The sequence below is a fragment of the Erigeron canadensis genome, chromosome 6, assembly GCF_010389155.1.
Source record: "Erigeron canadensis isolate Cc75 chromosome 6, C_canadensis_v1, whole genome shotgun sequence".
NCBI classification, from domain to species: Eukaryota; Viridiplantae; Streptophyta; class Magnoliopsida; order Asterales; family Asteraceae; genus Erigeron; species Erigeron canadensis.
The window spans coordinates 30,714,142-30,735,693 of NC_057766.1; the positions used below are offsets into that span (position 1 = coordinate 30,714,142).

At 32.5% G+C, this 21,552-nt stretch overlaps 4 protein-coding genes and 1 pseudogene across 4 annotated transcripts; 2 read left to right on the top strand and 3 right to left on the bottom strand.

Moving 5' to 3' along the window:
* The first annotated feature begins 1,434 nt into the window (after positions 1–1,434).
* LOC122603856 (cytochrome c oxidase subunit 6a, mitochondrial-like) lies at positions 1,435–4,433 on the top strand. The gene is made up of 4 exons (XM_043776686.1): positions 1,435–1,607; positions 1,930–2,036; positions 2,218–2,260; positions 4,203–4,433. The coding sequence occupies exons 1-4, from the start codon at positions 1,499–1,501 to the stop codon at positions 4,238–4,240; spliced, it is 297 nt and encodes a 98-aa protein (XP_043632621.1). The 5' UTR covers positions 1,435–1,498; the 3' UTR covers positions 4,241–4,433.
* A 424-nt stretch (positions 4,434–4,857) lies between these two features.
* Positions 4,858–6,076, bottom strand: LOC122606255 (myb-like protein X). The gene has a single exon (XM_043779219.1). It carries the CDS (start codon positions 6,074–6,076, stop codon positions 4,997–4,999), a length of 1,080 nt encoding a protein of 359 aa, XP_043635154.1. The 3' UTR covers positions 4,858–4,996.
* A 4,965-nt stretch (positions 6,077–11,041) lies between these two features.
* On the bottom strand, positions 11,042–16,440 carry LOC122602979 (E3 ubiquitin-protein ligase FANCL). Its single transcript, XM_043775593.1, has 13 exons — positions 16,337–16,440; positions 15,963–16,017; positions 15,792–15,869; positions 15,593–15,663; positions 15,382–15,460; positions 15,227–15,301; positions 15,026–15,140; positions 14,885–14,942; positions 14,720–14,791; positions 13,097–13,227; positions 12,900–13,023; positions 12,675–12,797; positions 11,042–11,747 (listed from the first exon to the last, which is right to left on the bottom strand). The coding sequence occupies exons 2-12, from the start codon at positions 15,975–15,977 to the stop codon at positions 12,722–12,724; spliced, it is 894 nt and encodes a 297-aa protein (XP_043631528.1). The 5' UTR covers positions 15,978–16,017; positions 16,337–16,440; the 3' UTR covers positions 11,042–11,747; positions 12,675–12,721.
* On the top strand, positions 11,081–12,432 carry LOC122602980 (probable xyloglucan endotransglucosylase/hydrolase protein 6). Its single transcript, XM_043775594.1, has 4 exons — positions 11,081–11,307; positions 11,381–11,481; positions 11,574–11,770; positions 11,855–12,432. Exons 1-4 carry the CDS (start codon positions 11,112–11,114, stop codon positions 12,243–12,245), a joined length of 885 nt encoding a protein of 294 aa, XP_043631529.1. The 5' UTR covers positions 11,081–11,111; the 3' UTR covers positions 12,246–12,432.
* A 1,175-nt stretch (positions 16,441–17,615) lies between the features above and the next one.
* Positions 17,616–19,255, bottom strand: LOC122605642 (annotated as a pseudogene).
* Between the last annotated feature and the right edge of the window lie 2,297 nt (positions 19,256–21,552).

Consider the following 21,552-nt stretch of genomic DNA (forward strand, 5'->3'; position numbering starts at 1 on the left):
AGAATACTTTCACTAGTATTTTTGCTTTGGATTAGCAAAATGACATTCTTTATAATCAATTGATATGATATGAATAAAATATTTATTTGTCTCTATTCATCTCTATACGTTCGGGATAAAATTGAAGTATACAATTCTCGTATATTTATTGGTACAAATATCATAATCAGCAGTGAAGATAACAATTTCATTATGAACTAATTGACATAAAGATAATTGACATCCTTTGGTTTTGGAAGGAAATAAAGATGGCGTCGCAACCTCCATGACTCCTGTTAGCTCAAATGAGTGTGCACTTTACATTCACCAACTCAAGTTTTAACTATTACATACTATAAATTTCTTGATTTCAATTAATTCACAATCGCATAAAATGGCTCGATGACAGTAAAAATCAAAAACATTGTATCACAGAAATATAAATACATTGATAGAGTAGTAGTTTTTATAACATTAAGAGAATTAAAGGAGAACGCTAAGAATATGGTATTAAAAGTCCTGGTGTTTTTAGTTCGTATGTATTTTATCATGTTATGCTTACTAGAGAAGATTTGTTATTAATGGTCAAAACTCTTTAAACATGATCATTGTTTAACAAATAGATTGGATTAGAGTATTAGACATATTTTGAAAGAATTTTAAATAACAAGAATATGTGTTGAAATAATGTGGTGGATTTGAAAGAAATTAGCATCTAGATTCTAACCCATATAAGAAGTTGGCAGTGTGAAATGGATTTTCGAGTGGGTAAATAGATGGAGTAGACTAAAGTTCCATCAGATAACACTTTCACAAATCAAATAAAATAAGTTTTTATCTTCACCCATGACCCATGGCAATATGGCATAAGCAGCTATCGAATATGATCTCACTTTCTCGTTCGATTTATCCTATGCGTTAATTTGTACCCACATATTTTTACTAACCACGCCTAGACAATTTTCGTGTATTATACTCCCTCCGTCCCAATTTAATTATCCACGTTTGACTGTCAAAGTTTTTCTATCACAACTTTGACCAGTAATATAAGTAATAGGACTTGAAGAATTGAGAAAGAAAAAGAGACAATTTATTAATGAGAAATGATCAATCAAATAAGTTTATAATATATTTTTTTATTAATAGGTTAAGAGTTAGAGTTTATGTCTAAGTCTAATAAGAAAATTGAATTTATATATAAATAAAAAAACTAATTTAATAAAATAAATAAATTAAAAAGTCACATGTCTATCATGGATTATCCTGTTTTAGTTTATTTGTAAATACTAGAATAAGATTTTGTAAATTTAGTTTTTTTCTTTCTTATAAAACTAAAAATAGTAGTTATAAATAAATAGCCGATTATTGAATGTTTTCTGTTATATAGCACGGGCCTTAGTTAGTGGTTCGTTATTGGGCCTTTAAAGGGCCACGTAAAGTACTAGTAGTAGTGAACAGATATCCTCTCATCGGAAGAAAAATCAGTTGAGAAAAAAAAAAAAAAAACCAAGAGAAAGAGATGGCGTCGGCGATTGTGAGATCCAGTATTGGAAGAGCTCTCCGCGGTGGGCCGCGCGTGAATCCCACGAGATCATTCTCCTCCGGTGCATCCGTTGAAGAAGAAGCTCGTATGATCTATCTATCCATCCCTTCCTTTTTCTTATTTAATATTTCTTTTATCATATTATTCCAGATTCATTTTATTTTATTATTTGTATGAGACCTAATATATAATAATAATATAAGATTTATTAATACATTTAGGACTTTCATTATTTCATTTCAATATATTATCTATATATATACAGATATACAGATATATCTACGAAATGAATTGTATATATGATATCTGTGTTTGTGTTTGTGTGTGTGTGTTTTATACGAGGTAACCAGCTACCTTAACATTAATAAATTGATAATTTTTTTAATTTTATTATATATGTTAAATAGGTGAGGCATCTAAATGGGAGAAAATAACATATGTCGGAATCGTCGCATGCTCGGTTCTTGCTTTTGTTAACCTTTCCAAGGGTCATCCTCATTTCGATGAACCCCCTGTAAGCCTCCTTATCTTATTTGTCGTATAATCTTATCATTACGTTTTATCTATGTATATGTATAAGTACAAATTTGTTTACATATAGAATATCGTCAAATTAGCTGCAAATCGCTATGTGATACGTGTTTTTATTGCAATATAGCGCTATGTATGTTTATGTTATCGTCTATTTTGTGCAGGCGTATCCATACTTGCACATTCGTAACAAGGAGTTTCCATGGGGTAAGCTTTTTTGACTACCTATGCAATTCGAGATCGATGGTTTTGTCCCAAATCATCAATGTCGTTTCAATGTATTCAAAACGTGAAAGGTTATTGTTATGTATGATTGAATTTTTAAAATCAGACAAAGCAACGGCCTAATCTGCCAACATTAGATTTAGAGCTCTTAGCTGGTGTGGCTCTTGCTAGAAAAGGTTAAGATAGATGTTGGTCCAACCTGAGTTCAAAATTTAGAATATTAGAACCTGTTGTTACCCTTTTGATTGTCCATGGTGCTACAGAACAAATAGGAGATAGCTGAGTATAATGGTGATTCGGTTATGTATACTTAGGTAATGAAAACTTTTTGGGTTGCTTATAAGCATGATTTATAAAACTGTGATAGAATTATTTATTTAGGGGGTAGACAATACCTTTCTCATGGTCGTGAAGTGGACAATGATATTGATCATAAGACGTACAAACCTAACCATTTATCAAAATTATGCTATTAACATAGGAATAGATAGCTTCTTTATTCCAAATTAATTTATCTTAGACATCCCTTTGAGCATCTAACTGCAGGTCTAAATAGTAAAACACTAAAACACAAGTTGTAATTACGTAACTCAGGTTAAGGATGCAAACTTGTGATGAAAAGTAAAGATGTAGGCATGTAGCTTTTGTGTTACATGTTCATTAAAAAACTTCAGTGTCTATTACTTTTCCAGTCCACATGACATGGTTGTTAAAACACCTTTGCTTGCAATTAAGAGTGTTTAAAAATGTTTATAAATAGGTTTAGTACTGATTAACAGTCAGTTCACCTAACAAAGTGATTGCCGTGAGGATTATAAACATGTGATTTTCCAAATATTTTCTGAAAGTGATGAAAGCGTACTTCAGTTTTAGCTGTACTCTTGAAGCAATATTCTTAATAATTAGATTACTTTTTAAACATAGATAATCTACGAGGCTGTATATAATGAGTACCAAGTTTTGTTAAGAAGTTCTGGGCAAGTATTTCCTTTGTTATATCAAACTGTCATACAAGTTACACACTGCTGTGTGGTACTTTGTTGTCAAACGTTGTCTAAGGCAATGTAAAAAAAACCGATTTACCTAGAGAACATTACTATTTGCTATCTACTAATTAATGGTGGTAACATATTTTGTTGTACATATAATAGTTAACTTGTACAGGGTCATTGGCTTATGATGAAGTTGGAGGTGGCAAGATGGGTAGGTCCGCTGGGTAATGTGTTGAAATGGCCTGGGTCTGGTTGGGTAGACATGCCGTCAACACACTATAACCATGTTCTGTAAATAGTCAATGTGTTAATTATGATTGCTAAAAGAATATTGTCACATTAGCAATCCAAATCTTTGAATACGACAGTTTAGGAGGCTGTAGTGCTCCATGAAGAAAAAATAGGCAATCTGCAACCCATTTGACCCGTTCTTTGTAGCCAACCTATTGGATCCATTAGAAATAAAATTAGCCTTTACCTAATATGAATAGAGCATAATTGTTTGCGTAGTTTGTGTTGTCTGCTTTGGAAAGATGGTGATATAGGCACATTTTTTCTTTACTTTTGTTGCATGGATACTATTTTTCACTTGTCGACCAATCTAACTTTTCTTACATTATGATGCATATTTTGATAAACAAAATGTTCAAAGTATTTCTTAGCATTCATTAATTTTGACTCATTAGAAATAAATTTAACCTTTCCTAATATGAATAGAGCATAATTGTTTGCGTAGTTTGTGTTGTCTTATTTGGAAAGATGGTGATATAGGCACATTTTTTCTTACTTTTGTTGCATGGATACTATTTTTCACTTGTCGACCAATCTAACTTTTCATACATTATGATGCATATTTTGATAACATAATGTTCAAAGTATTTCTTAGCATTCATTAATTTTGACTTCATTGATCTTTGATGTTACTTTCTCAGGACCTGATGGCCTTTTTGAAGTCAAGGAACACCACTAAAGTCCCATTTGACAATTTGGACGTCATTCAGAATAACGATTTGCGTGTTTCCGTTTCATTTAGTTTAAATTTGTTATTTTGCTGTCTGGATCTCGTTAAGGTGGTACTTGTATTTTACTTTGCAAGGGATTGTTTCTTGTTTCTTTGCCTCTGACGGGCAAATAAGAGCTTGTGAATACCAATTGATTCATCACTGATAACTTGTTCGTATACAAGTCATTATCAAGTCGTCATCCTTAGGTTTTTCATTATGAACTGACCAATGTTCTTGCAAAATTTCTAAAAATGTCTCGAGTATAAAAGAACAAAGAATTATTAAACAGCTCTAAAATGTTGCTGTAAAAACTATCATCAGCCTTTTCTTCTAGAACTTAATGCGTTAACACAATAATTTTGGTACTTGTAATTCTAATTGCATCTCAATACTCTTCTTTCTGGCAAATAATTTTACTTAAGTAAAATTAAGGCAATATTAAGATTTTCTTAAGTTGAAACTAATAGGTAATATATTGAATCTATTTACAAAGAGGAGATTTAATTTTTTTGGAGGTGGCTAGATAAGTATTTTAGAAATGGTTATAACTTATAAGATACTCTAATTACATAAGGTTGCTTATATGTGAGTTAAAAACAACTGGTTGCAATTAAAAAGAAGAAAAAAACCTCAAATGATACACAACAATTCACTCCATTAAAAGTGAAAGAACACCAAAGAATGAAAATGGGCAGGAAAAAAGTACTACAAACGATATGAGTCTACTCTGTAGCTGCATCATCATGGCTTATGCTTCCTCCTGTTTCACCCTCAGGCAATGTTCCTAGGTCTGTAAGAGCATCCTTCTCTTCTTCTAGTACCGACACATCATCATTCGAGATTTGCTCCTTGTCCTGTCCTTCTATATCACTATCATCCTTTACTGAGCTTGTCGTCTCAGATTCAAAGGATGGTGCCGAATATGAATCTGGGATTGTATTGTCTTCCACACTTTCCTTTTCTTTCTCTACATTCTCAATTTCGTCTCTTACACTCTGATCATGATCCTCTGATGAACTTGAGATTTCTACCTCTTTCTGATGGGGACTCACTGCCTCAGTTTTCTGTGTAACCGCAACTTTGTTTTGCTCGTTGCTCTTGTCTTTGTTCACCTTTCCTTTGTTCTCTTCAGCACCATCACTTTGTTTATGCTCTTTCTTATCAATTTTGTGCACTTTCATCTCCTTCTTTCCACCCTCATCTTTCTTTTTGCCCTCTTTGCTTACATTAAATTTCCTGTTTTCTTTTTTATTCTCCTTATTTCCTTGTTCTTGTTCTCCACTCTTTTCGCCTGCCTTTTCTTCTTTTGTCGCCTCTTTCTTACTGCCACGATCCTCCCTATTCTTACCTTCACGTTCAATTTGAATTTTTTCATTCTTAAACCGTTCATTCCCCCTTTTTTTCTTCTTTACATCACCATCGTCATTTTCTTCGCTCTCATCATGATCATCTACACGCTCGTTCTCCCCAACTTCCTCGTGTTCCCTATCCTCACTCTCTTCACTTTCCATATGATGACCAATCTCTTCATCTTCTTTTTCATCTGACTCACGTTCTTCGGTTTCCTTCCCATCATTTACGTTGTCTGTTTCCTTCACTTTGGGACGAAGACCTTTCCTCCCTAGAGTAACATCCCTTAGCTTGCTGACATTATTCGTTGTGACCGATACTTTCTTGTCATCAGAATGATGGACTTGGTAAAGCAGCCATATGCTCACACCAAGCAACAAAGATATCTGCACAACATACTTTACTTTCACCCCTTTGTTACGCCCGTTGTTACGTGGTGACTGCCTAAACATGATTAATGTGGTCTCAAGGCCAACAAGAACCAAACCGAGCCACCTTTAATTCACTTCAATTTAATTATATTTCTGCAAGTATATTAACCAAAAACCTTATCAAAATCTATATAAAGCATATTAAGTGAATCTGATTATCACGATAGCAAAGAAAAATCACGAGTCAGCTGAAATTAATAAATCTAAGCTTATAATTAAATAGATTGTATGTATATATCACAAACATTGATCGAACTAAACACAATGTGACCTTAATTAATACAAGATTACATTCTTAATATCTATCATTTTAATGAAATACATGTTAAAATCCATGCATTGTGATTTTACAAGCAATCGTGACTGTCGGTTATTCATAAATCCAAATATATATTCAATATCCATCATATATAGAAATCGATCAAAAAGCAAACTTAAATAAGAAGATTTGATCTAATGAGAAAATTACCAACAATATTGAAATGGGGTGTGTCAAGAAATTAATGCATCATGCACGCTCATTAAAAATCGATCCGATTTTTGGAAGCTTGTTGGTCATAGTTTGTGTTTTTGTGTCATGTGTGTATAATTGTGTATATTATGGCCAATAGGGGTTAGAAGGCTCGTTGTATTCCTATCAGGTTCAAGTCTTGACAGAGGATATTTTCGAGTAGTTTGGTTATGTATTGAGTTTGATAGACATTCGAAATAGTTTAAGAGTGATAATAGAATACTTTGTCGCTAGCTTTGGTTTTTAAAATCATTTTGGATAAAGTTTAATTAACAATTTACTTACTTTTTTAATTACAAGATAGATTATGTATCATGTAAAATATTAGAGTAACATATGAGGGCTGGCAATTGGCATTCCATGACAAACCTCAAAGGATGATATCTTATGCTTCACTTTCAACTAATCTTCGTTACTTTATTTTTCATTCTTTAATTTTGTTGGCATTCCATCCATACATTTTCATATTTTCTTGATTTTTTAACTATACTTCTAATCCTTCCGTTCCATAATAATTGTTCAATTTTGACTTGTCAAATTTTTTTCTTTCGACTTTGACCATAAATATTTTTGTTTTATGTTATCTGGTTGTTGATGAAAATTATATCAATGAAATAGGTTATATGTTCGCGTTCTTTTCAACAACGTTGTTCTTGTATTGATGATAATAGATTATATGTTAGTGTACCTTCATACAATATTGATATCTTCGCGTTCTTTCTTATTCTTGCAAAAGTTTATGAGAAAGGAAAGATGTATAAATATTATTGGAAGGTTTTCATTATAAATATTTTCCAAATTATATTATGTCACTTCTTAACTAATTTCGAATAGCTAATGCTAATCTTTTAAAAGTTAGCTAATTTCCAAATTTAGTTGTTGTAGGGGTCCGATAGCCTACATTTATAATTGCACAAACAATAGTACATACCACTTTACATCCTATTTTCTGTGAGACAAGAACCCATCTTAATGATCTTATGGTCTTTCTACTCTTTTTAAGCAATGTGACGTGTATATCTGCATTTCGTTTCTGATGAAAAAGCTCTTTTAATTTTTTGTTGAAGGACAATATATACTGTATTAAAAATAACTAACTACTAGCAAGAATTTACAAGGCGTCTCCCAATTCAAACATTTTCCTTCTCTCTTTTTTATTGTTGTATCAGTAGTGTCATATTATTTATTTTTTCTATTTTTTATTCTTAATATACACCATTGCCAACCATATATTTTCTTACATTTTCTTTAAATTATTTATTAATTATATCATAAAAGAAACAAATCTTTTAATTATTATTATTGGTTGAAAATCTGCTTGACCATACCCTAACTTTTCTCCTTCGTTCTCCACATGACAAAAAAACCCCAGAAAACGCCCCAGGATGCTTTTATCCCAATCAATCGTTTCCTCAACTACATGTCGAGATAACTTTTCGTTGGGAGGGGCCTAACAAGCCTCGTATATAAAGCACGCCAAAAACTTTTGGCTACCCGGGGTTGTTCCCCCACTTCAATGTGAATAAATCCGTCGTGGTATACCAGTGTAATTTACTTAATCAGATATATTATCTATGGCTAAAAAAATATGCAATTTACACTTAATAATTGCATTTTTTTTATCCGTGTAATAATATAGGGATTTTTATCTTGAAATGTAACAAACTTTGGACAAATGTTTATAGTGTAAAATAACTAAAGTTGTGTTCATTGTATGTAATCATCTTTAAATTATGTGTATTGTATGTAAAAATGCATATGTGACAACCATATGTAGCTGCCACTTGTTAGTTTTTTATTGGTAGGATACATTTTTTTACATACAATACACATAATTTAAAGATGATTACATACAATGAACACAACTTTAGTTATTTCACACTATAGACATTCGTCAAAGGTTTGTTACATTTCAAGATACTTATCCAAATAATATATTGTATAAAGTTATAGAAAATCATATACATTTGAATCCTTTATCTTCTTAAAATCAAACCAATCCTTGTTTCCACCTTTGTTTCACAAATATACTGTATGTGCAGTTAACTGCATTAAACATTTTCCCATTTAAGTATATATCTCTCATGCATGTCGATAATCAAGGTGGAAGGTTGAAGTTTAAATGAATTTGTTATCTCTATTAAATATGCACCAAATTTCAGTACCAATAATACAATGTAAACAATGATTAGTAAAAGCCAAAATAGGTTGACATAAAGTTAAAGTAACTGTGTCGAGTTGATATGAAACTTTGCCTTATAATTATTGGGTCCCGTATGGTTTAGTAATGTCCCACAATGTAAAATCAAGGTAACAATCAACCCTAAATTTAATATGTACGTAGCACGTAGTACTTATTAAGGAACTGTGTGAGATAATTACCGGAAGCTTAGAATTAACGAAAGCATGCCGCTATATATTTTCTTGACCTTATGGAAAATCTAAATTTGGTTGTATCCTTTTCTAGCATTTCTCTTGATGTAATCTTCTGTTCCGGTATCTTGTCGGAGTCTAGTATTATAGACGTACATATTACAGCATTAAAGATTGAACTTTCTCTCATAATATATATATTCTTAAACTTAGATGGTGAATAGTGATTATATTTATTATTTAACGAGTAGATCATTTATTTATACATATAAAGGTTATTACCGGCTATGTTTATCTCATAATAAATTAATGGGTTTGCTAAATACATGGGCGGACTTTTAATATGAAAAGTACAAGTTTTTTTATGCACGTTAAATACAGCCTTAATTATATATGTCACGTTATTGTTTTACTCCGTCTTTAGGCAGATTGGTAAAGTATAATTTATGAAAAAAATGTCACCTTATTTTAATTTTTCCATCAATAATGTGTTTTTGACATGCCATAAATAAAGGTTTGTTGGTAGGCCCGTTCACTGCTAAGGTATCGTAATTTCAACTAGAAACGAAATTCAGCTAGATCTATTACTGGACAGTTTTTCGATTAGAAGGACAATGAAAAGTATATTTAATAGGGATTTAACAGAACAATGAATATGACGGCAAGGACAATTTCAGGTTTAATTATTACATATATTGAATTTCCAAACCTAAAGGCTATTTATGTATGTTGTATGTATATGTATATAAATAAAGGAGCATTATCAGATATATTATTGTTAAACGTCGACCGATGTTGGACAACGTTAGGTTTTACCATTCCTATCAGTTTTACCTGTATGATCGTGTCGGACACCTCTAATTCAAACATGGTGGACGGAGGCCGAGGACTTGAAAGCCACATATTCTGAACACCCTAAAGTGGTTGCAGACCGACGCCGGACAATCTCAGACCTCATACCAAGAGTTTTACTGACTTGTATTACCATAGCATCTATCAAACTAGACTTTTATTTTAAATTCAAATTTACATTTATTACAATCGAACTTTCATGGAATGCTAGACCAGGTATCAACGCAATGGTGATAGCGGCAACGGTGGTAACAATGGTGTGGTGGTGGCTGCAGGGGTGATGGTGGCAGCGGTTGCGGCGAGTAATGTAAGCTATTGATGTAAAGGTTATTGATGTAACAGGAGTAATTTATTTATTTTAAGAATTAAGAGATGAATGTTATAAATTAATTTCATTATAGGTATAATTATAAGTATATCAACTAGAGTTTTTAATATAATGAATAGAAGGATGCGCAAATTCGGTAGTTTAATTGCTTTTAGGGAGGAGAGGGGTGTGTTTGCAAAAAGTTGGTAAACTTACAAAGTTCATTTTAAGATTTAATTTTAGTGAATAACAAACTCCTCACAAGGAATAAGTTACCAAAAACACATAACATTGAAAGCATTACATTTTAAACCTAAATGAATGGAAAGTAACCAACAGATCAAATATAATCTAGTTTGATGCAAAACTATAAGTTGAAGTTACTGACCAAATAGGAGTAAGGCCTATCTGTCTTAACTTGTAACGGTCTTGCAAAGTAATAGACATCCTATACGTTGAATCAAAAACACAAAGACGTATCAGAAAATCAACATTCAATGGATATATATGGGAGATAATTTCAGTGTTTTCGTACAAACTGTGCACACAAAATGCATTCATCATTTAGGCACACAATAAGTGTACACAATGTTCGAATAGTCATTCATATACACCAACAAAAAAAAAATACTTACGCAGCATGTTTAACATCACAATGTATGGTCATTCATATGTTAATCTATGTTATCTTATCTATCTTTTATTGTTCTATGACCCATTCAGCAACCCCCATTATGTGATTTAAATCCTTTGTGTAAAAATATTTCTACTTTTTATCCTACAGTAGATAATGGAATTCTTTTCATTATGATTTCAGCTCATCTTTGTATCCATCACTTTCCAATTTGGCTGTTAAAATAAAGGGGAGGGAAAAGAAAGGATTTATGAAAGGGTCCCATCCCTGTAGAGATATAGAATTATGAGTCCCGACACACAGCTCTAGTGATCCAAAATATATGCCTATATATACATCCTTCTATATACAACATGATCACACGAAACACTCACCCAAAATGACATATTCGTCGATACGATTTTGTAACCACATTGTCTTGACAACTGTCCTAATTGGGTTAGTGACATTGACCCATGTGGCAAACACCAAACCGGCTACATTCTTGCAGGATTTTCATGTAACATGGTCGGATTCTCATATCAAGCAACTCGATGGTGGAAGGGCCATTCAACTTCTCCTTGACCAAAATTCAGGTTTAGCTACATTCCACCTTTCATTTTAATGTTACTGAGTTTTTCGCCTCGTTGATATGATTTTGTGATACAGGTTGTGGTTTTGCTTCAAAAAGCAAATATCTGTTTGGACATGTAAGCATGAAGATAAAACTTATTCCAGGCGATTCTGCAGGCACTGTAACCGCCTTTTATGTAAGATTCTTACATCTTTAACAAAAAAAATATGACAAAAAACTTGCTATATATGAGAGCTTTTTTCCATAAAAACATGGTTTTCATGGCAGATGAATTCAGATACTAATGAAATTCGTGATGAGCTGGATTTTGAGTTCTTGGGGAACCGAACAGGGCAGCCATACTCGGTTCAGACCAATGTATATGCTCATGGGAAAGGTGATAGGGAACAAAGAATAAACCTGTGGTTCGACCCTGCTGCTGACTTCCATACTTACTCTATACTGTGGAACCATCAACATGTGGTGTAAGTTGCATAACTTATGGCTAAAATCCAATAATTCAATTGAGTTATAAGTAAAGTAATTAATAAGATCATGTATATGTAAAGGTTTTATGTGGATGAAGTCCCTATCAGAGTATACAAAAATAATGAGGCTAAAGGAATTCCATTCCCAAAAATGCAACCAATGGGAGTGTACTCAACATTGTGGGAAGCAGATGATTGGGCAACAAGGGGTGGGCTTGAAAAAATAGATTGGAATAAAGCACCCTTTTATGCATACTACAAAGACTTTGACATTGAAGGCTGCACCATCCCCGGTCCAGCTACGTGTACCTCTAGCCCATCCAATTGGTGGGAGGGTACCACCTATCAATCCCTGGACTCTATTGCTGCGCACCGTTATAGATGGGTCCGTGTGAACCACATGGTTTATGACTATTGTACAGACAAACGCCGGAATCCCATTACACCACCAGAATGTATGGCCGGAATTTAAAATCCTTTTGCATCAAAGGAATTGAAAGCGTAAGGAAAGTAAATTATGCATTGAAAAAAACTGGTGTGACTATAATTGCGGCATCTTGAAGGACAAAATTAATGTATGGGTCATAATTGTGAAAAGAAAATGTGATATGGGTACTATATGCTTCTTTTATGTGAATAAAGGCTTTTACTTTTCCCCATTCCTATAACTTTATGCAAATTTTGGGTCTAACAGCTCAAATAATTTTGAAAAGGTTTTAAGATTAATACATTTTCCACAATGATTAATATTTGATAGGCTTGATGATCTCTTCTCTTTGGCTAAGGCAAATTTTTACCCGTGAAATGCCCCTCCACTATTTCTACTTTAGTGCAAAAAGCATAATTTTGGGTAAGAATAAAATCTATCCAGGGTTTAAAAAAAATTATACATGCTGCTGACCTCAATATCTTGATTTCATGAAATGAGAACTGTAAGCAGAAAATGATCTATTTTCTTGTGCCGATTTTGACTGCAACTGGCTCCGAGCAATATGGACAATTCCCAAATAAAACATCAAATGACCTGGCATTATAAGAACCATGCACAACATTAACTTAAGTCAGTGATGATGTTGACCAAATGGAACAGATGAATTTAGATGATATATGAGTAGTAATTACATACTGCCTTGTTGTAGTGATGGAACGCAACCAATCCTCAAGGCAAACACTGTGAAAAGCCTTGCTGCAGGTACTATTTTCACAGGTATAATCTGTTCTGCCTCCACTTTTAGATCCAAGTTCGTCATCTATGATACAAAACACCATGTCAGCTGACAGAAGTTTATGCAAGAAAAAGGATTGAAAGGCACCAAAACATACCTGTTGGGAGAAATTGTGAATAGCAGATTCCACATTCTATTTGCTGATCATTTTTCTCAACACCCGGAGGTCCGGGAAGTTGAAACTCCAACAAGTTTGCTAGATTTTCAGCAAATACTTTGTCTTTTGTCCTAAAATAACATACAGAACAAGCAGAGGCGGATTCAGGAAATTGGATCATTGATGGCAAAAAAGAATTTGGCTTAAAAATTTGAAGGCATTAGGAAACAAAAGCATGATGATATACATAAACATGATATTCCTACATTAAAAAGTTCTTGGTCTTCAGGGGGAGTTTCCCCCAATGTTTATATATTGGATCTGCTAATGAGAACAAGCATTTAAAACCAGAGTTTTGGACTTGTTCAAAGATACAGAAGTGTAAGATTAATTAGAAAAGATGATGACATGCTTAATCAAATTTCAAAATAGTTTGATATCAATCCATACTAAATTCTTATATAATCTACATGCTGGAAGTCTTTGATGGCATTCTTGATAGTTTTAAGAGCTCCTGAGGTGAAGATCCTGGTCTATTCTTCTTCAAGCCTTTTATCTGATAGGGATGAGAGGCCTGGACTTACTTATAGCTAACTCTCTAAACAAAGTCATGACTCGTGTTTCATGATCTATACTAAGCTGCTGAAGTTAAACTTGGGTGAGAAAAGATTAATTTTCTTATTATCATTTTTTCCTATGTTGATAGAATACTTCCTAAGGCTTCATGTAATGGGTTGAAGTAGCATGTCCATCTCTAAATGATAGCATTGGTTGCAAATTTATTGATATAGCAGACAGTACTACACTACTACCTCTTAAACACTACTACGACTTGGTCAGACAAGCTGGACCAAAATCAACATCCCGGACTGTAGTTAAGAATTATTAATTTGGCTATGGATCTTTGACAGGTAAAGTATGAAATATAAGCTTGAAATGAAAAGGACCAAACCGGTTACATGTGTTAAAAGCTGCAGAAATTCTTAAAAGCGTATATCCAATGCATAAAACCCCTCAACAAATTTATTCAAAAAACAAATGAAAATTATATATCAAATAATCTAACTTTTGTATTCATATTTGACAGACTACATTATTAAACAAGGTACAACAAAGTTTGAATAAAAAGTATCTCGGGTCAACCCAGTCTGACATGTATTGACCGTAAAAAATAGATCTCTTTTGACATCTTTTCCAGACTGCTCCACCTGATCATTTAGCCAACACTAGTAATGGGACAAGTACTTAGTTACGTTAACAGTTTATTCTCATAACAATGTGTTTGTCAATCTACTTTACATAATTAATAAGTTATATGTATTTGCTTTATTTTAAATACGTATAAGTACTGTGTAGAAAAAAATCTGGTCTTTGAAGAGAGATACAAGCAAAAGACTAAATTCACAAATTGGATTTGGATTTTGACACTCAAAGATGCGAACACTGATTTAGCAAAAAAAAAAAAAAAGAGACTAAGGATAGGAGTGAGAAACAAATCTATAACACATTGTATGGGAACATGTCGAATATATGTTAGTTACTTCACAATTTAGGGAGAAGTCATGACTTGGATTAATTAGAGAAATAGAAAAACAGTATGTAGAAAAGAGTGTTGAAGAATACCATTTCTTCCGATTCCTCTGCCATTTATCCCTTAGTAAGTTTATCTTTTCATCTGAGCCCATAAAACGACACCTGCCAGAACATAAACATATATCCATATAAAAAAAATAAGAGTTAACAAAAGTAACTATTGCAAGTAGTATCCTAGATATCACTCATACATACTCCGGTAAAGATCCTGGCTCGTTGACATGTATAAATAATATGATAGAGCAATCATGCCCTGAAAAAGGAAAATGCAAAGAGATAAATCACTTCTCACACTAAAGGAGGAGCCGATGGACTTTATCAGGCATATCAAGTTACCAATGTTGATATGGCGGATTGATGTGCCACGATGCAACTGTGCTGAATCACAAACCAACAGAGTTTGGTCAATATCTTCCACTATGGACCAAAATAGTTGAAACTTCTCCAGATGCTGCATCAACCAAGACATCACATCTTTCACCACAGGATAATCAAACTTTGATATATCTAGGATAACATACTACAAGACCAATGTACCTGTCTAAATTGCTTTACAACATCCTTAAGTCTTGAATTCGTTGACCATTCCAAATTGAACAAGTAAGGCACGTCCTGATGAACGGATTAAACTTTTAGTCATGATATAACATTGTTTGGAGTACAGAAAACAAAAAAGGTTGTAGATGAGTAACAGCTGAAACTGATGGTGGGCAATTTGGATAAGATTTATCCAACATAATCTCTAGCACATGAACTCGTTCCTTCTTGTCACTTGAAGAAAAAACAAAAAAAAAAATCCCTTCTTTATGCCAAAGACTAAGTAATATAATGTTTAAAAAAACTGCAAATGCTATTAAAGAGAAAGAAGCTAAACAGCAATTTATGAAGACTAAAGGATCTTACACAACACGAAACGTAACAAATGACAAATCTTCGGCCAACTTTACCAAATGTTCCCATCCTATCTCTTCAATCTACAATAAGAATCAACAACGTGCAATCAAAAAAGGTACTAAAATTCCAAGACATCATCTTTATCCATGAAGGTAACAACATATACAAATCCAATTCACGACAATGAATAACCGCAATACCAGCTCACCTCAGAGTAAACCGCACGGGCAAAAGATGATGACATGGCCAAGTTTGGAGGACATTTATCGACCTCGCTACTTTTCAACTATACCAAACAATGAACTCATTGACTGACACATTGAAAACAACCCACATGTCAATTTGCTTACTTTAAACTAACAAATGATATAATTCTTACCGAATCGATATTCATAATACTTTCAAAAACAATGAGATCAAAACTTCAACAAATACTGCAAAAGAAACAAACTTTAATATAATGTAACTAACTCTGAAGCATGCAAAATATGGAATTATGCTATATTGATAGATAGATAGATAGATATATGATTTATAACTAAGTCTAGAAACTCGAAAACAATGGCATTACAAATCAAGTGTATTTAATACTGTAGTAAAAAAGAAAGCATTAATCTTGAATAATGGGTTTCAAATGCAGTAATTAAGGAAGCTGACATTTCATCAAACACTTGATGTGCATTCTCAAATGCTAACATTGATTCTACTGGCGTATTGTCTACTTGAAGGAAATCTTTGGAACACGGAACTTACACTAATACAGCGCTGCATTCACGAAGAAGAAGTCTTGTGGAAGATGAAGAAATGAATTAGAATTACTTATTTTTTTTGTGTTTATTTTAAGGGCCCAAACAACAAATGATTTCTAGTGGCTAATGTGAAAAAAATTTGTAAACATTTGTGTAAGGTTTTTTACTCGTGTAAATTTACTATGTTATAGAAATTTGTAAAATTTTTTTAACCTAAGGGAAGATTTAATTTTCTATACTTGTTAAGAAATTAACTCTTTATACGTAGTATTATTCTTTTATTTTATATAATTGTAAGGTATATGTACAATATCACGGTGACGATGACGATAACGGGTTGAATGATATAATGAATGCTATAGTGAGGGTATTTTAAAAGACAAATGATGTAGATTAACTTATTAAAGAATAAATATGACGCGACCCGAAAACGTCATTGAAAAAAATGAGTCACGGTTAATAAAAGGGATGTGGAAAGTGAGATGTAATGAATGGAAAGCCAAAAAAATTGACCAAACACACAAGCATATGACAACTATGACTCAAGTGTCGACAAGAAGATGGTAAATTGAAAACTCAACTAAACTATTTTATTTTTTGAAATGTGCTTTGTTAATTTTATGAAAAGGAGTTTTGATGATTAATTTTAAATCTAAAACAATTTTAAAATGCAAATGACAACTAAAAAGCAAAGAAACAAGTAAAACAAATAAAATAAACAAGCGATCAAATATCAACATATATGTTCAGTAAGACATATATTCTCCTTTCATGCAATGATCATGGTTGATTCAAATATACAATGAAACCGGGTTGGCAAATGACAACTTGTGGAACTTGACTTCTCATGAGTATATAGCGTAAGCCAAAATTTACATTTGCTACCTAGACGGTTTTTTTAATAACAAACAATAAATATTGATTCACTTGATTTAACAAAATTAAGTATTGCGGTCACAAGTATTACCCAACTTTGCTAAATAATCTTTTAAAAATGACTCATGTTTGGTTGATTCAATATCATGAGTTTTGTGTCCTCTTTTCGTAGTCAAAACAACGACAATAGTACATGTACACACTTAATGGTTGTATATCTAATAATATCACATACGATTAGTCGAAAAGACAACTTTAACGAATCATAGTCAAACTTAGCATTCAGTTTTCGCGTTCACTATTTCCCGATGAACAATAGCCAAAACAATTATTCATCAACAAGTATGTTTAAATCAATTGGTCAATCGTAAATGATACTCACCCATAATCTTAATCACTAGTACATATAAGGAGGATAAAGCTGAGATAATTAATATATATACTCGAAAACACAAGTAGTCAAGTACAATTATGAGTAGTACTGTATTTGACATACCACTAATAATTAAGCAGATAATTGACCTTGACTCTAAAAAAAAAAGGGGGAAGGGCTGTGCATGGGTGATTAATTAATTAAGCCAAAAACTCCACATATAACAGTGTATATATATACACAGTACTTGACTACATATAGTATCTTTTTACTAATTAGCAAGCTGCTGAGGAACTAGTGAAAGGATTAAGCAAATGATGAGGTTTAGCAGCAGCAGCCATAGCAAAAGGGCCATTGGTTGAAGTAGCAGAAGTTATGTTTCCGGTCCGTTCACACGACGAGCGGATCACACATGGTGAGGGTGGCCGCAGCTGGTGGCTGCATGTACAAGCTGCTGGGTTGGCATGGTGCGATACTACTTTTTGTGCTTTCAGTGCTTGAACCTCTTGCCGGAGTCTTTTGTTCTCGTCCGTTAGTGTCTTACAACGTCGCTTTAAGTTCTCGCAATCAACTTCAGTTTGCTTCAGTTTTGTCCTTGATCAGTAATTAATTAATTAGATCAATTACAATTACGACAATTAATTTTGTGCGTAAGTAGTCTTCACGGTTTGAAACATAGATATATATATTTATAAGTTTGTTGGAATCGATAAACTATCTGATTTAACAAAAACAGATAACTTATCGTTCCCTAATTACAACCGTAATTAATTATCTGATTTTGTTTAAAAATAAGTTTGTCCATGAAACTAAAATCACCAATTAATTATTAGCTAAATATTGATCTGTTTGAGTTTTTTTTTTTTTTTTTGAGAGATATAACTAATAAAGAAGAATTTTAAAAAAAGACTATATATGTTATTTACAAACACACATATATATATACCTGGCCCTCCTATTTTGGAACCAAACTTCAACTTGTCTAGGCCTTAACTTTAGGTCTTTTGCAAGCTCTTGCTTTTGTTTCTGCTAAATTTCAACACCAACCATACATATGTATATATATATATATGTTAGTTTTATTTTTTTTAAAACAATAGGATTGACATGGAGTAGTATATATAACTGACAAAATAAAAAAAGCTTACAAGGTTTAAGGTGGTATCAAGTTTGAAGGCTTTCTCTAGTAATCCAGATTGAACTTTGGTCAACCTTAGTTTCTTTCTAGCATTCATGACACCACCGTCTAATTCATCATATTCTTGATGATCACAATCTTCACCACTAGTAGTCATGTTCTCTAAACCTCTCTCTGATTCATCACTTGCAACCTCTCTCTCCCTCTTCACACTAACATTAGAGATTGATGAACCGACACTACCCGCACCACCACGTGAATAACCGGAGATTGCCAACGTTAGAGACGGTTCAAGAGGGCAATAATCGAAACTCGGGGTAGGTTTATTATTGGCAGCTTTCATTGTCTTTACTACTGACATGGATGGAGTTGAATTTAGTTGTAACTCGAGTACAATTTCGGTGTCGGCTAATAAACCATGGAAGCCCATTTGAATCTTTAGATAATAGAAGGAACAAATGAAGATATATGGATGAAAAGAATAGATCGATGTAGGGGAACAAAGTATATATGTTGAATACAAAAATGGCCAATAATATAATATGAAGGGTGGAAAATGGGGAGAATATATATAAGACATATATAGTTTGGTGGTTATTATTATTATATATTATGTGAAATTTTCATTTGAAAATTAAAATTTTTATGAAAATTAAAAAATTGATCAAAATACACTGTAATCTAAAAAACATTATGTCAAGTTTTAAATCACATTGTGTTTTTAATAGTGTGTGAAAATCAGAAAATTGTTCAAACACACTGTGACATAAACTTAACACAATATGTTTTCTATAAATAAATAAATAAAAATGCATTGTGTTAAATTCATATCACAGTGTGTTTTTGTCAGTTTTCTAGTTTTCCCCATAATTATAGTTTTCAAATAAGCACAACCCTTATTATTATAACGAATATGGCGTGGGTGGGAAAAAAGTGCATATACTTATTGAATTAATAATTAGATAATGATAAATCAACCTAATTGTTATGCCTAAAGATATGTCTAATAGTAAAATGATGACATGTGAAAAAATCAAGGGGCAAGATTAGAAAAGATAATTAGTGGAATCCACATGTCAAATTTTTAAGGTTTTAAGTTGATTTTTAATTAGGCATATGAGTTAAGTTGATTAATCATTTTCCTTAATAATTATATAGTAAATTAATGTAATCTTAAAAAAATTACAAAAATTCCTGTAACTTTAAGTTCTTAATATAACCATTTCTTGAACAACTACATGTCTACATATATATACATACCTTACCGCTACCATAAAATATGAAGATGTAACAAACAATAAAGCATACCTCTATTTCCAGATTTATATATGCAAATAATAAATTGAAGCTAATCATCAGAATCTAGTGGTAATATATATTACTCGTAAATCGAAACAAAATTAATTAATTAACTTGACTAGTTATTATTGACCATGTGTCCATGCATGTTGCTGATGACCCACACGGAAAAAGGTCACCCTGGCCTGGTCCAGAAGATCCAAGAGCAGACCTGCTAACGACTCGCAAGGATGCATGGCTAACATAATCACTTAATTATTTACATGATCTAACAATATATGTATAGTACTTTACGATAATTTAAACCAAGTTCTTTCTCAATGATGTTAATTAATATTAAGAATTATTTGTTACTTACAAAAAATATATATTGGTTAACAAATACTCCGTAAAAACTAGTCATTTTATATTTAAGTGATAACTTGATAATAATTTAAGAACCAAAATTAAGGTGGCGAAATCAGATTGGCGATTCATTAGAAGCCAAAAACTTAGCTGAAATGGAAAGTTAGATGAGGTGGCAGGGGACCAACTTATATGATTAATTGTATGAACTTTCGTACATATAATAAAGGCCATGTCCAATAATATTACATTGTCGGCTCATATGTATGTTCTAGTCATCACAAAGTTAGGTCATTGATTTCTTTAACATTGTTTGTTTTCTTATAGATACTATATATAGATTTTAACTTATATCGCTTTTAGACTTTAGCTATATCGAATGTACCCCACCAAGTATATATCGAATGGGAAGTGATATTTGTACCACATAATTTGATTAATTTTATCACATTATACAAGTATTACAACACACTGTACAAATAGTTGATGCATAATTGTGGTAAACTAATCAATTAATGTGTTACAAATATCACTTCCCATATCGAATTACCATATTGATGATGTTTAGCATCAGTTTCAGTTTTAAGATTTAACAGTTTTCGATTTTGGTACCATATAGCTAGTTCGATACCAGTTTGGTACTGCTACTACCGGACTAAAAACTGAAAAGAATTGCTATTAGACATAAGTTTGCTATTTGGGGACGATGTAGAGCAATTTGGTTCTGTTTCAAAAGTACGCGTTTTGGTTCCACACCAACAGTACATTAATGAGACTATTCAGGCAGAGTTTGATGGTACCTTTTTTGACATTCATGCTCGCGAGACAATGTCTTGGATTCCTTCATTTGGTTCTTCTTATCAGGTTTCTGACCCAGACTCTGATAAAGACGAACATTCTATTAATGGTGATGAATGCGCTTTTCAAGACGTGGGTGATGATGCAAATGTAGAGGGTTTTAATGATGATACAAATATAGAGGGGTTTAATGACGATGCAAATGAGAAGGGTTCTATCAACAATTGTTTCAAAACTCCATATATTAATGAAACGCCTCTAGACAAGCAAAATATCCTCAACAAGGGGGTGGACGACGACTTGGTTTCAATAGATAAAATCTTGAACAAGTATGTTCCAACTTCAGACGATAACAAAACACATTCTGATACAACTTCAGGTTTCAATGTAG

Excerpts from the sequence above, each read along its gene's own strand:
- LOC122603856 (XM_043776686.1), top strand. The coding sequence starts at position 1,499 with ATGGCGTCGGCGATTGTGAGATCCAGTATTGGAAGAGCTCTCCGCGGT. Across the intron at positions 2,037-2,217 it reads CTCATTTCGATGAACCCCCT|GCGTATCCATACTTGCACAT; the intron begins GTAAGCCTCCTT and ends TATTTTGTGCAG. Across the intron at positions 2,261-4,202 it reads TAACAAGGAGTTTCCATGGG|GACCTGATGGCCTTTTTGAA; the intron begins GTAAGCTTTTTT and ends TTACTTTCTCAG.
- LOC122602980 (XM_043775594.1), top strand. The coding sequence starts at position 11,112 with ATGACATATTCGTCGATACGATTTTGTAACCACATTGTCTTGACAACT. Across the intron at positions 11,308-11,380 it reads TCTCCTTGACCAAAATTCAG|GTTGTGGTTTTGCTTCAAAA; the intron begins GTTTAGCTACAT and ends TTTGTGATACAG. Across the intron at positions 11,771-11,854 it reads TGGAACCATCAACATGTGGT|GTTTTATGTGGATGAAGTCC; the intron begins GTAAGTTGCATA and ends GTATATGTAAAG.
- LOC122602979 (XM_043775593.1), bottom strand. Across the intron at positions 15,302-15,381 it reads GCCCACCATCAGTTTCAGCT|GACGTGCCTTACTTGTTCAA; the intron begins GTTACTCATCTA and ends TCCGTTCATCAG. Across the intron at positions 13,024-13,096 it reads TTCACAATTTCTCCCAACAG|ATGACGAACTTGGATCTAAA; the intron begins GTATGTTTTGGT and ends TTTGTATCATAG.
- LOC122606255 (XM_043779219.1), bottom strand. The coding sequence starts at position 6,076 with ATGTTTAGGCAGTCACCACGTAACAACGGGCGTAACAAAGGGGTGAAA.